The 15601-nt window shown below is 39.7% G+C and overlaps 1 protein-coding gene across 1 annotated transcript in view; it reads left to right on the forward strand.

Annotated features, from left to right (window-relative positions):
- Positions 1–3216: 3216 nt before the first annotated feature.
- Positions 3217–15601, forward strand: part of LOC119413945 (guanine nucleotide-binding protein G(q) subunit alpha) — a 22703-nt gene continuing 10318 nt past the window's right edge. The window contains exon 1 of the mRNA XM_037681017.1: positions 3217–4271. Within this exon, the coding sequence (XP_037536945.1) occupies positions 4136–4271 (136 nt within the window). The 5' untranslated portion in view covers positions 3217–4135. The remainder of the gene's footprint in view (positions 4272–15601) is intronic.

Genomic DNA, 15601 nt, shown 5'->3' on the forward strand with positions numbered 1-15601 from the left:
AGGAAGTCAGTCAATCCATTTTTAGTCATTTTCATTTCTGTTTATTGCAGGCTGGAAAATATAATCAAACTTCATTTGACTGTTTTGAAATATCAGTAAAATATCCCCCCCCCCACTCTTACTAGTCAATATTGAAATTAGGGCTAAAAATGGGCACTTCTCCAAGTAAAAACTATATTTCAAAGTCTGAAACTGAAGTTGTAGTGAGAATAAATAATGTTAAGATTTTTAAAAGGCTTAATAAATTTGATGTTGTGACATTTATTGATTAGATTTATTATTATTTATAGATTATTACAGGACAGTTATGGTCAAGGTTCACACATAGATAAAAACCACTTGTGAACAGGTTTAAACACAACAGCGCTGGTTAAAAGCGCTACGACACTGCAAACTTTGTGGAGGTGCATTTAGCCAAAAAAAGTAAAGTTTTTCCAAAAGTACACACAATCATCCCATCAGGGTCCACATACCAGCAACAGAGAGCCAGGAGATTTGCCTTAAAAGATTTTTTAATTTGTTTAGAAAAACTCAAAGTACAGTAGTCCCTCATTTATTGCGAGGGTTATGCTCCCCCCCCCCCCACCCCAACCCTGCGCGCAATAAGTGAAAATCCGCAAAGTTGCAACGTTATATTTATTTTAGTATTTATATATATATTAAGGCTTTAGAAACCCTTTCCACTCTCTTGCAATGTTCTAAACTCTTAAACCTACTAATTTTAACAACATAATTATATGTAGCTACTAAATTTTACTCACCAGCTGGTTGAACAGTAGCGGATCGGTTCAACTTTGACTTGGTTCTGTTTTGGCGGACATACCCTGCTGGTTCTGGGTGGCTCTATGGCTCGGGGTAGTGGCGGTGGGCTCCAGAGAGAACACCAAACCTACGGTTGTGCGTCCCCGCTCGGAAGTCCTCATGGGCTGGCTACCAGCTCAATGGTTCATTGATGGGTGTGGGGGTCCGATTCTGCTGGTCCGGTTCCGGTCAGGTTCCATGCGGCTCTCTGAATCCGCTGGGCGCCGAAGTCACTGTAAATGACCGAATTTTTTCAGATCAGATCAAAACTTTCCTTCTACTTATTTCAAAAGAAGGCAAAGGGCTTCTGGGCAAGGCACTGCTGGCTTCTGGGAAATGTAGTCCTTATGAGCGGCAAATTGAGAGAAAACTACAAAATGGCCACACCTGTCCGAAGTATTTTACTTTTTCGCAAACTTTCTACTGTACAGTATCCAGTACTGTCCTAGTCACGTAAGTTATTGACAATCATGTGTCGTGTGCATTGTTTGTTTTTTTTTCTCCTCGTGTTCAATCTTACTTTAAAAAACCGTGAAAGAGCAAGTCTGCGAAAGTCAAACCACAAAGATGTGAGGGACTATTGTACTGTAGTGCTGGGTCCATAAAGAGGTTAACATAACAAAATGTAACTAAGGCACCAACATAGGAAACTAAAACACTAACTGACAGAGGGAAACTTATAAAGTGGCTGATCAGACCATTCTGACACAACAAGTGGGGGAACTAAATTAGACTAAATTACAAGTAGTGTTAGCAATAAAAAATAACTGCTCAAAGTAGTGCTAAATGGTAACCGAAGAAAAAAATTTGTTACAACAACAAATTTTACCTAGTCAAAGATGTAAAAAACCCAAAACAAATCAAACTACAATATTTAACTTCTCCCTCTGCTACCATGCAACATAGTACAGCCTAATTAGACTGGTCTGTAGATGTGATGCAGCTGGGGTTGTTTACAGGGAGTGGCAGGACGACTTCAGCAGCATCTTCACAGGAACCGGCAACTCAAAGAAACAAAAGCTAAATCTGCGCAAATGACAAATAAACAGCAGCAACACTTGACAAAGGAAGTTAAATATTGTGCACTCCAGATATTAAAATACTATATCAAATTTTGCTAAAATGTGAAACTAAACAACATAAATATATAAACGCTCAGTTATTGAACATAGGTTATTTAAACGTGTTAGAGTTTCTGTATTTGTCATTCGCACCACATGTGGTACATGTGGTGGAACAAAAAAGCTAATATCTTAATTAGTAGAAAATGGTTTAGCAAAGCTAACGTTTTGGCTAGCTGTGCCCACCACTGTCCTCTACCTTCATGCACCTTCTAGGACTGGCTGCCAAGGCTCAGCCATGATGCTGCCACTGCCATGCTTCACAGTGAGGATGATGGGTGCAGGGAAACACCTCACATCAGAAAGAGCTCACCTCACTTTGACAAACATCATTCCTATGTTTTGTGTTTGAAACTGTTAAAATAAGATTCATCTATTCCCTTGGGTATTCACAGACATATTTTACAAATATTCTTTGTCTCAGCTCACAAACTTTCAAAGTTAACACAATGTAACAAAGATGTTATTCTATGCAGTGGTGAAGTCTACATGATACGCGGGTATACCGATTATACCTGTTAGAAAAGCTTAAGAATTTCAGTATACCTCTTTAAAAGTGCCCAATGGTACATGACATATCATTAGACACGTATCATTGATACGTTAAACAGCAGGTAAACGCTTCCGTAACAATCTATCGCTATGCAGCGCTTGTTTATTACATTCGCTTATCCAGCAAATTATTGCATTTTTTTTTTTCATTCAACCTTTATTTAGACAGGTTAATCCCATTTAACCTCTGGGACTCATTTACAAGAGGGACCTGATTATAAATATAATATAGTATATAGTATAATTAGTACTTCTGTATTGACTACTTAATACATGAACATGTTTTCTTTGATACTGTTTTATACATTCTATAACATGTTTTTAATGCAAAGCCAACAGTTGTACAAAGTTTGTTGTACATGTATTCAAATATAAGCATCAGAGAAATGTGGAATTGTTCAATGTGCTTAAAAACAAAAATACATTGACAGCTTTGTACTAACCAGTGTACTTGCACAGTATACAGACAGACCGATGGTGAAGTTAGTTTATGTTGGACATTGGCGCTCCGTGGCTTCAACGGTGTCCAACGCAAAACGAACTTTACCGCGGCTACAAAAATGCAGACTACACCACTGATTCTATGTTAACTGTTTAAACCCAATATGAACTCAACAATGGAAGCCCATACTGTGACGCCCACAAACTCTATGGAGTTTTGGTGGAACTGTCCTCCATGACCTCCTCCATTGAACTGAGGGTTCAACGTCCTCCATTCATATATTTTTTACTCCACAGGTTGGTGGGGGTACATACTTTGACGTGACACCCCCCCAACACACACCCCTGCTCGATGGGAGAGTGACGTCACTCCAGCCAGCGGGGGAGTGGATGGACTCTGACCAAAATACATGAAAACTGAGGAAAAGGGAGAAGACTGGCCGCCGGAGGAGCAGAGGAAAAGCGAAGACGACAACGCGGCGACGCTCGTTCACTCCTCACCCCGCCGCGGACATGAGCGCCTTGGTTTTCTGTTTATTTAACTCGAGCTGAGGCGTTCACACCGTTTCACTGGGGAACGTTATGGGCTTCGCCGAGCTGCCGCGGAGGGAACAGCGTGCGGTGTCCCACAGCCTAGGGTTGGAGTGAAAGTCCGCCATATTCTGCCTCACCACGCCCGGGAGTGGAGCCGTTGGAAAACAAACGGACGGCGTCGGTTCGCGGCTTTTCCTCGCTCCTCTCCGACATGAAGACGAGGTATTTTTAGTGGTCGGGGAAATAAAAAAAAATATATACATATATATATAAACGTATCAACCAGGAGGACTTAAAAAAAATATATATATACACACACAATGCCTGAACGAGTTCCCTCAGTGAGCAGTTCGTGGAGGATCTGTTGATCTTTTTGAGACGGAAAAGCAGCGTTTAAACCGACTTGTTTCGTTTTACAAAAGGCCCGAGACACGGGGCAGAGCGAGGAGGGGGGCCATTAATTCATCTAATATCTAATAATCCCTTCTTGGCCAGTTCGGAGCCGGTTGACTGTTTTTAAGGGCGTCCGGCGTGTTTTCAGCCAGAGCAGCAGGCCTGCGGGAGGACGCTGTTTGACATTCAGGCCTCTGCTTTTCTCCTCGACGAGTGAGGAAAATCTGGATGACTCAGTAAGAGGGGAGAAAGCGGTGTGAGTGTTTTTAAAAAAAAGAAGAAAAGTATCGAGAATGACTCTGGAATCCATAATGGCGTGCTGCCTCAGTGAGGAGGCGAAGGAAGCCCGGAGGATCAACGACGAGATCGAGAGGCAGCTCCGCCGGGATAAGAGGGACGCACGCCGGGAGCTGAAACTGTTGCTTCTCGGTAAGTTGCTGGGAAGGAGGAGGAAGGGGGGGGGGTCACATTCCTGACATAAACAACACCTTGTCCTGAAGGGGGTGGGGGTCTGGGTGAAGTTGGGGTGTTCTGTGCACAGATTGGGCGCACATGGAGCAGATTGATTTGAGGCCTGGTGGCTTCCTGTGTTATAAAGCCACCTGATTTGAATAACTGGTCAGTTACTCCACTAAACAAATGCTTGTCACTCTCTATGGTCCATGCTGCTGCTTTTTAACAGCTCATGCGTTTACTGGCCTGACTGCAACCTGTGCATCAAGGCCTGAAAGGTCCATCCAATTCTGAGTGTGACAAATGTCAGCTGGGCCAAAGTCTGCATTTTATTGGGTGTAATCAAAACGGTTTTGCAGCTTGACACCAAACTCTGGCAATGATTAGATCAAAGCCTTGTAGAAAAAAATCTTTCCGTGCTTCGTAACGATCTGTAGGTTTCTGGCTACACATCCGTTGTTAACCGTTATGTTACCGCTACGTTCATTTTAATCTTTCTCAAACTTCCTAAAATCCTTCAAAGCAGCAGCAGAGACAGTGGTGGTCCTAGGGGGTGGCATGGAGTGGCAGTAGCCACTGTTAAGATAATAGAATCTTACCACCACATTTGCAGGGTAGTTGATATAATTTTGTACTGTGCTGAAAGTCAATATCTGCTCAGAACCTTTGTCTTTGTTCTAACTCACCAGTTTGACAATCACGCAAACCCCTGTTGAATTCCAAAGTGTTTTCACCCACCAAGTGGACCAGGAACTTTCACAGTGACAGATATGGAGATGGGTTCAGGACCTCTCAATTGTACACAAACTATTGGGGCTTTTCTTCCCGTGTATCACAACTTTATTCAGCCCTGAGACTTTAAAGGACTTAAACTAACTAGTCTACAAATATATCTATAATTTGGAAACATGTTAAATTTGTTTTAGAATCAGATTTTTCATTTTGGCCCCCTTGTGAAAATTAGTTTAACGCCTGTTTTATACTTAAATGTATCTATACTGGTGTATATGTAATTTATCATTGCAAGGATTTGGTATTCTTTTTTCTCTCAGATTGCAAAATATCTGCCAAAGCCCCTTTTGCTCTGTTCCTTAGAAAAGACATAAAGGGAATGATGTAAAGACAGACGGACAATCGGATCTCAGTTTTGCTGTTGGATGGGTGTTTTAGAACGACCAGGGAATTTTTCTACTTTACCTTCCTCGTAGCACAAACTAATAAAAATAATCTACCTGGTTGATTGAGCTCACAAAACTTTTTTCTTACTCAGCAGGATTTGAAAGAACTAGCCGTTGTTAAGTATACATGATAAATATTTCTATCATCAGTGCCCCTTAAGCTCATAAGCCCCAATAATTTGCTCATTATATAACCTAAACAGTCAGTCACATACAAAATAACAAAGGTAAATTATAATAGGATTGGCAACAAAAGGATCTCTTAAACACCAATATGTTGCGTTTTTTTTTCAATGCTCACTATTTTTATTTTAAAAGGAAGTGTAAAACGAACTGCAGACCGATTGTATTCTTGTTTAAAGTAACATTTGTACTCTCAGTGGCAGACGCATCTGAACTGCTAAAGCAATTGGAGCTAAGTTACAGTTTTCTTTTAGAGTCCATTTAGTACATCAGCTGAGAATTCTTGAAGAAACTGTGTTTTTGTGTTTGTTTGTTTTTTCTCCCACAAGCCCCTCTATTTCAAGTGATTGAGTTAACCAGAGGAAGTTGTGTGTGTGCGCAATGCTCTTATTTTATTCCAATAACCCATATTTCACAAGTGCATTGTGGGTTTTCAAACTCACTAATTGCCTTGTCTCCTGTGGGACTTGAGCACAAACTTTTCCAGTAAAGTTAATGTCCATCACTTATTGTTTGCGAGTCATTCATTGCTTTGTGTGTGCAGAATCTGAAAATGTTAAAGCACATGCAACAGAATGAAGTTTGAGGATGCACAATATGTCAGCAGTTTATCAGGGATGCCAGTATTGTAAAAGATCGCTGTAAATCGCAGACCCAAACTGCCTGTGAATAATATATTTAGCCTTCAGATGAACCCTTTAAATGCACAGCTCCTTTGGATGATGGTGGTCTAAATGTTAAAGTCCGTAGTGTGAGCATCACAATGACTAAAGAAAAAAAGAGGAGTGAGGAAAATGTTTTTCATGACCAGTAATTTCACTGCAATATTCAACCATAATGTCATAATTGCTTGCTTTAGTAACATTGTGCCACTCTTATAGATAAGAGAGCATTGTAAAGTTCATCATTTGGTGCATCAGATGTTACTCATGGCTGAAATGAAGATTATCAACAAATACTATTTTAAAAGTGTATACACATAAACTGTCAATCAAGATCAAAATACAACGTACAACTTTTCTTTCATTGTCAAACAAGTGTTATGAGGGTTTTTTTTTCTTCTGTATTTAAAATCAAGATTTAGGTGAAATCAAGTTATTTTATTTAGTGTAACTGGTATTTTCATTGGGTCACCCTCAGATGATGACGTAATGCTCGTCACTAAATAATTATGCATTTTATGTTGTTATCAAAGGACTGTATAAAAAACTGCAGTTGAGTGTATATTTGTGTCTAAAGTCATTGAGCTGCCTGTTTTGAAGAGCTTCCGTTTAGTGATTCAGATGTGCTGTTGACAATGTCACACAAAGTTGGAGAAAAAAAATCCAGTCTTCCAAAAATCCAGTTTTATCCTTCCTACTTCAATTTCAAGTTTGTTTGCTTTCCCCGTTCCTTGGAATTGTGAAATCTTTTCTTTTTTTTCTTTTTGTTCAGAAGGCATGCTTTATTTAATTACAGAAAGAAATGAGCTGATAGTCCTCAACTAGTACATTGCTCAATGTTTAATGTGGTAACTGATTTATCACTGTTTTATTTTTTCCAATCAGAAATCGGGATTTATGGTTTCCTCTTCTAAATAAATGTCCCATTATTGCATTAATTTAGAAGGCATCCTAATTCAATTTAATTGGATGTTATTTAGGGTAGTCCAGATAAGAGGCAGGATTTTTATGCTAGCCTCTAAAACCACAAATGGGTGGCGTGACAGTGAAGCTGAGCTTTTTGTTTTGTGGTTGCAATAACTGACATAGTCAATGTACATCTGAATACACCTTCATGAATTCTCACTGATGCCTGAAGCTTTTCACAGTCTTGTGTACTAAATATGAATAATTATCAGATTTGTCAACCTCTGTTAACATCATTTTAAAACCGCTCCATTGCACAAGTGACACAGCCTGGTGCCAGTCCTTTAGAGAAGAATTGAGCTCACTTTTGTTGTCTGCATTCTTTTATATGCGTGTACACATTTGTGTATACAACATCCCGGGGAAGGTACTGAAAGACTGTGCCGATGAGCTCTGCGATGCACTGACTGGCATCTTTTAACTCCTCCCTCACTTTGGCAACTGTTCCCACCTGCCTGAAGACTGCCACCTTCATCCCAGTTCCAAAGAGCTCTGCAGTGACTAGTCTGAATGACTATCGGCCAGTAACCCTCACTCCGATAGTTGCTAAATGCTTTTAAAGACTAGTCATTACCCACATCAAAGCTACTATCAATATCAGCAGTACGCATACCACAAGAATCAATCAGCAGAGTGGCTCCCCTCAGGGCTGTGTGCTGAGCCCTCTCCTGTTCACTCTCCTCACGTATGACAGCGCACCTACCCTTCTACTAGGCTGTCATATTGTAAAGTTTGCAGACGATACAGCGGTGGTTGGATGCATCACAAACGAGTCCAGCTACAGACAGGAACAGAGCTAGTTCAGGAAGAACAACCTTCATGTCAATGTTCATGTCATTGAGAAGAAGACAAAGGAGATGGTTGTGGATTTCAGACAGAACATCCCCCCCCCCCCCCCATTATAAGAAGATCTGCAGTGGAAGTGGTCTCCAGCTACAAGTACTTGGGTGTGCACCTGAACGACAACCTCAGCTGGGGCAACAACACCACCAGCCTGATCTAGAAAGCTCATCAGAGACTGTACTTCTTCAGGCGGCTGAGACGAGCTGGTCTGGGAGGCTCAGTCCTCATCTCCTTCTACAGGTGTGCAGTGGAGAGCATCCTGTGCTCCAGCATCAATTTGTGGCATGGAGGCTGCACAGCTGCAGAAAGAAAAGCTTTGCAGAGAGTGGTGAAGGCTGCACAGAAGACTGTTGCCGAGTCTGCCTCCCCACCATCACAGACATCTACACCTCTAAATGCAGGAAGAGGGCCACCTGAAGGACCCCACTCACCCAGCACACACACTTTTTACCCCGCTCCCCTCGGGCAGCAGGTTGCGGAACATTAAGTGCAGAACCATTAGATTGAGGAACAGCTTCTACCCTGAAGCTGTTGGACTCATAAATCCCTAATCAGGATCATCACTGTGGAAAAAAAGAATCACTAATGCCACTTGATTATGTGCTGCTGATTTTTTTTTTTATGCTGCTGTATTCATTCATACTCATCTGCTCACACAGACCTATGTTCTTGCTGTTGTTCGGCGTATTATTGTTTTTGCACTATTAAGTGTTTAGCGTATTCTTAGTTTAGCGTATTTCTTAGTTCATATGTTAGCTCTTATTACTGTTTTTCTTTTATAATTTATACTTTTGGTGTATGTAACTGGGACCCTGTGTACGCAATTTCGTTCCACCACATGTACCACATGAGGTGTGAATGATAATAAAGAACATTGACCTTGATGTTGACAAAATTTGAGAAATTCAAAGCACGAGGAAGACCTACACATCTGACTTATTTGCTTTTTTTTTAGCGTGACTAAACTGACTGAATTTCTGTTGTGCAGCTGCAAACCATTGTGGTATTGCATGTTTATTGTTCTCTTTTGTGCAGTTCAGACTAAAATTTTAAATGATTGTCCATTAGAAACATTTATATAAAGGTTGATCTTTGCGATCACTGTCAGCAGTTTTTATCAGACAGATGAAAGCTGTGGGAACTTTGTCATGGCCTTGACTAAACAAAGTCCACCTCGACACCTAGCAAACCTTTAACATACACATGGTTGCTGTTGTGAGCAGAATACCTATAGATGTCACATGGTTCATACATAAATGCAGCTAAATAGTACAACAGGAAATGGAGAATTATAAAAGGTGTTCATAAACTATCATTGATTTAGTTTATGCTCATATACAGGTATAATGAGAAGTATACAGTTGTAAAGCTGCTCTCCATTGACCCTCTTGAGTAGATTTAAAATTCCCTTGAATCACACAATGAAACTAAACAAAAGTATACCAACAGACTCAACAACCAGAGAAAAAGTGAAGTTCACTATGTTCTGTTCCCATTATTTAATTTAAACGGCTCAATCTAGTTAAATTCCTGGTCTGCAAACATGAACAACTTATCGCTGACGTTGTAGAGTATTTAGCTAAGAGTTTGTGGTCTAAGTTGTGTGTTGATTTTACATAGATTTTTCTTTATGGTGAAATGGGTAAAGTTATATTTTGTTCTATCTCATGGTCAGGTTAATGCAATAGACATGAGAGATCCATTTTTTCAGCACAAAATCTATAAATCTCAAAAAGCCACCCTTAACACAAACCATGTAGTTTACAAGCTTATGTACAAAAACCAGTGTTTTAAATATGCTCCTGAAACTGTAAAGAACATAAACCTGTGGGTTCATGACTATATTCCTTGTTTTTTTAATCACTCAAGAAGCTTTTCTTTAGTGAAAAGCTAAAGAGTACATGTACCATCTGTACATGGTAAAAAAACAAGTATGTAGATTGTGCAACAAAGTTGTCAGGTCCTCTGGTTGGTTTATTTTTGTTGAAATGTTTCATCCTTCATCTAAAAGACTTCATCAGTCCAAGGAGCCACAACAAACTCTGTTTTATAAATGACAGCTTCACATAGTGAGTCAACTAGTTTGATGGTGATAAGATGGTCTCTGGAGTCCGCCCTCTTCCTCGCAAACTCCTCTGAGGCAGCCAAGGCCAAAGTGGTTCAAAATATCAAAGTTCATGCTCAATAACCCAGGTTTAAAAAAATCCATACAGTTAAGTCAGGTTGAGCGTGAACTTTGATGTTTTGAACCACTTTGGCCATGGCTGCCTCAGACGAGTTGGCGGGGGAGAGGGCAGACTCCTGAGGGCCATCTTAGTACCATCAAACTGGTTTGCCCACTATGTGAAGGTACGATTTATAAAACTGTTTGTTTTGGCTCCTCGGACTGCTGAAGTCTTTTGGATGAAAGATGAAACGTTTCAACTAAAAGAAACCGTTCAGAGGACCTGACTTAATAACTTTGTTGGATTTTTTTTTCCCCTGGATTATTGCGCATGAACTTTGATATGTAGATTGTGCATCTTTATCAGAACCATAAACTTATTTAATAATGTAGACTGGGGTAGTTGCCATGATGCAAGTGATCACTGACCTCTGCAGAAATAATGAAAAAATAATTCATTTTAAATGCAGCCAACAAAAAAAATTTATGATTTCTTTTTTGTGTGTGTGTGTTTGTGATGTGCTATTTTTATAAATTGTTTAAAGCGGTGTCCCAGCTGTTGATGAAATGAATGGAATCTGAGTTTTGCAATATTGGATCTAGCCTTTGACCGGGCTTTAAACAAAAGCCCTGTGATGCATGAAAGATAAATTTGCATTTTGAGAAGCATTTTGCAGTATAGAAAAAGCTGAAGTAAAATGGTACTCTGGTGGTAATGCTTCGTTTGAGGTACAGCTAAAATCTTAAGTGGAAACTGATTTCTTCCTCTCTTATAATACAGCCGGCATCTCTGGATAACACAGTGATACTGTGACAAATGTAGGGACTGAAGAAGCATGTCCAGGCCTCCCTTTCAACAGAGATCTGTCTCTCAATGGGATTTACCTGGTTAAATAAAGATAGCTAATGAATAAATAATGTAGCTTATAAGAGTTGACTGGTTTTATACACAAACCCAGAGTGACTCCTTTTTCCATTTTTTCTTTTGTTCTGATTAAAATGTATTGTCAGATTTCCAGTCTTGCCATCTTTGCTTCAAATGTGACACCGATCTTTAGAATTCAAGCCTAAACGTCAAACCCAGGTTAATCCTGAGTCACTGCATTTATGTAAATATTAACTCAGCAACCTCTAAAGGTGAACACACACTAATATTTTTCTCTTTCTCTGCTACCTTGTAGTAAATAAATGATCAGATAAGGTCAACTCATAATCAAGCAATCCAGATTTATTTTGGAGAGAGGTTTTAGCAGAGCTCTAGAAGCAGTTGACTGTTCTGTATATGTTGTTTCTGGTTTGAAGAACCAGCATTTTAGGAGAACTTCTCACTATGTCCAACCAGAAAGGGACCAGAACAGAAACAACCCCGTCTCGTTCTATTGTAAATCACACAAGAACATGTCATGATTATTTTCTGTTCAGTGCATTTTTGACCCTTCTAACTTGTGTGGATTTTAGATAATGGAAGGCAAAAGTACAAAACAAGCACCACACTAATGACAAGTGTAAAAATGCACCAATCCAAAGAAAATATATTTTTTCAATAACTTGTGACAACAGGGCTAGAAAGAGGAAAAAGACTTTGCTATAATCAGCATGCCATTAACTGTTTCCATACATAGGGTGGTGGGGTCATGAGTGTTTACTCAGTTGAGCTCCATCAGCTGTGGTCAAGGAAGTGATGATGACTGAGGCAAAGCTGATGTACAGTGCCTTGAGAAAGTATACGGTCCCCTTGAACTTTTCAACCTTTTGCCACATTTCAGGCTTCAAACATAAAGATAAAAAAAATTAATTTTTTGTGAAGAATCAACAAGTGGGACACAATTGTGAAGTGGAATGAAATTTATTGGATGTGTCAAAATTTTTTAACAAATAAAAAACTGAAAAGTGGGGCGTGAAATATTATTGGGCCCCTTTACTTTCAGTGCAGCAAACTCACTCCAGAAGTTCAGTGAGGATCTATGAATGATCCAATGTTGTCCCAAAAGACTGATGATGATAAATAGAATCCACCTGTGTGTAATCAAGTCTCTGTATAAATGCACCTGCTCTGTGATAGTCTCAGGGTTCTGTTCAAAGTGCACAGAGCATCATGAAGACCAAGGAACACACCAGGCAGGTCCGAGGTACTGTAGTGGAGAAGTTTAAAGCCGGATTTGGATACAAAAAGATTTCCCAAGCTTTAAACATCCCAAGGAGCACTGAGCAAGCAATCATATTGAAATGGAAGGAGTATCAGACAACTGCAAATCTACCAAGACCCGGCCGTCCCTCTAAACTTTCATCTCGAACAAGGAGAAGACTGATCAGAGATGCAGCCAAGAGGCCCATGATCACTCTGGATGAACTGCTGAGATCTACAGCTGAGGTGGGAGAGTCTGTCCATAGGACAACAAACAATCAGTCATGCACTGCACAAATCTGGCCTTTATGGAAGAGTGGCAAGAAGAAAGCCATTTCTCAAAGATATCCATAAAAAGTGTTGTTTAAAGTTTGTCACAAGCACCTGGGAGACACACCAAACATGTGGAAGAAGGTGCTCTGGTCAGATGAAACCAAAATCGAACTGTTTGGCCACAATGCAAAACGATATGTTTGGCGTAAAAGCAACACAGCAACGCACCCTGAACACACCATCCCCACTGTCAAACATGGTGGTGGCAGCATCATGGTTTGGGCCTGCTTTTTGTCAGCAGGGACAGGGAAGATGGTCAGAATTGATGGGAAGATGGATGGGGCCAAATACAGGACCATTCTGGAAGAAAACCTGTTTGAGTCTGCAAGAGACCTGAGACTGGGACAGAGATTTATCTTCCAACAAGACAATGATCCAAAACATAAAGCCAAATCTACAATGGAATGGTTCACAAATAAACGTATCCAGGTGTTGGAATGGCCAAGTCAAAGTCCAGACCTGAATCCAATCGAGAATCTGTGGAAAGAGCTGAAGACTGCTGTTCACAAACGCTCTCCATCCAACCTCACTGAGCTCGAGCTGTTTTGCAAGAAAGAATGGGCAAAAAGTTCAGTGTCTCCATGTGCAAAACTGATAGAGACAAACCCCAAGAGACTTGAAGCTGGAACTGCAGCAAAAGGCGGCGCTACAAAGTATTAACGCAAGGGGGTCGAATAATATTGCACGCCCCACTTTTCAGTTTTTTATTTGTTAAAAAAGTTTGACACATCCAATAAATTTCATTCCACTTCACGATTGTGTCACACTTGTTGTTGATTCTTCACAAAAAATTAAAATTTTATATCTTTATGTTTGAAGCCTGAAATGTGGCAAAAGGTTGAAAAGTTCAAGGGGGCTGAGTACTTTCGCAAGGCACTGTATATATTTGATGATAGATGCAGAATAATTAAACAAATATTTTGTTTTTGATTTGACATAAGTTCTTGAGTTTTTATTAAATCGTCAGTAAAATCCTTTAGGCATTATACAACAGGACTGAAGTACTAAAACTCTTAATTTGTCCGTTTTTTGGAGCATTTTCCTTATAGTTCATTTTAGAGTATGTTCTAGGAAACCTGACTTTACATTTTTCTCTTTTACTCGCATAACTGTGTGATATGGCCCCTCTTTAAATTGCCTTTTGACATTTGATAAATCACCAGTTGAACCACCAGTTCTTGTAATTGGCCAGTCAGACAGACCTTCTATCATCACCGCTTCCTTGGACTTGCAATTGCAACTTACCCTTGCACATACCAAGTGTTTCAGCTCTGTGACTACCTCTCCTGGTGGTTCAGAAGAGTAACAGTGGAGGATTGACCTCAGCTCTCCATGACACTTGAGGCCACGCACAAACTACGTCAAGCTGGGAAGAAGGCTTCTCATGCTTGGCCGTAAAGTGTTTGTGCAGATTTGTTTGTTTTTAGTTTGACAGTTCATAGCAGCTCACTTACCAAACTAAACACAAACTAGCACTCAAGAAACACATTTTTCTTGCCACAAGTCATGTGTTTCAGCGTCTCTGGCTTAATAAAACACTGCATTGCAGATAATAGCCTAAGGAGCCAGTTAATACATCACTCACTCTCACACTGTAATTCCTCTTTTTACAAAATGGCTAAGAAAACCTCAACCTTCAGTGTAGGGTTATTTATCTGGGTTCTTACATTTTCACAGGATAATGTTAAGGGGTTTTACTTATATAGGTTAGATTTAAACAATAATTAGTTGTTTAAGCTTTCATTAATGATTATTCACCATAATAATTTCCATCCTCAAGAAGGGACTAAATTTTAAATCGTGTTGATTTACAACATAGAAAATAAAATGCTAAACAAAGTAGAAATGGTGCGTCGTTAGTCCAGCTATTTCTGACGATTATTGAAACATCCTAGAACTTGTTCCAGTTTGTAGTCAATACAGAGAAAGGAGCAAATTTATTTAACTTCTGTTTTTAAGATGCAGCATTAGGGGTGCACCGATTTATTGGCCCCAATTTCCTTAATTTGGGGAAATCAGCCGATACTTGCATGAGAAACCGATTTTACCTTTTTTTTTTTTTTTGTTTGTTTTAACAACAATTGTCTGAACTTCATTTATATTTGAGCTCTTACCTCATGGCCAGTTAAAACAAGTTTGTATTGTTTCTAGAATATTGTTCAAGGGTATGTTTTTCAATAAAATAATATTGGAAAATTGAAGGTGCAGTGTGACCTTATAACGCCTGACAGTGTCGCTTATAAAACAAAATCGGAATCGGCAGGTCAGACTTTTTCGAGATCGGTGATCGGCCAGAAAACTCCAATCGGTGCACCCCTATGCAGCATAAGTTAAGACTATTTTGCTGGAATCGGTACAGTGCAAGAACGGCAGCCTATCAAACTCTTTCACAAGGAAGACTGACTGCAGAAATATTAAGATGAACAGCACATTTGGGCTGAAGATTTCTTCAAATTATATCTTGTGTGGTGTTACCATTTGCCTAGAATGTCACGTTGCCCTTATACTGCCTATAATTTGGGACATTTTAAAGGCTTGTGAATGGGATGCTGCAAGCTTGTGAACTTGAACCTGAAGGTGTTCTTGTTGCTCCGACAGAAGGAAATTAGGTGTTAGTTTGTGAATCACAGATTCTCTACAATAAATGACCTGTTGCACACTACACACTGTTTTTTTTGTTTTGTTTTGTTTGTTTTTTTAATCTGAGACTGCTTATTGTCAGTTTGTTTTTTTTTTTTGTTTTTTTGGGGGGGGGGCTTGTGTACTTTTACTTTAATCTTCAACATCTCCTATGGCTGCTGCCCTATCCAGAAGGGTTGCATGTCAATAGTGGAGCATGGGATTTGAGATGT

The sequence above is a fragment of the Nematolebias whitei genome, chromosome 8 (genome assembly GCF_014905685.2).
Source record: "Nematolebias whitei isolate Nwh7 chromosome 8, NemWhi1, whole genome shotgun sequence".
NCBI lineage: Eukaryota > Metazoa > Chordata > Actinopteri > Cyprinodontiformes > Rivulidae > Nematolebias > Nematolebias whitei.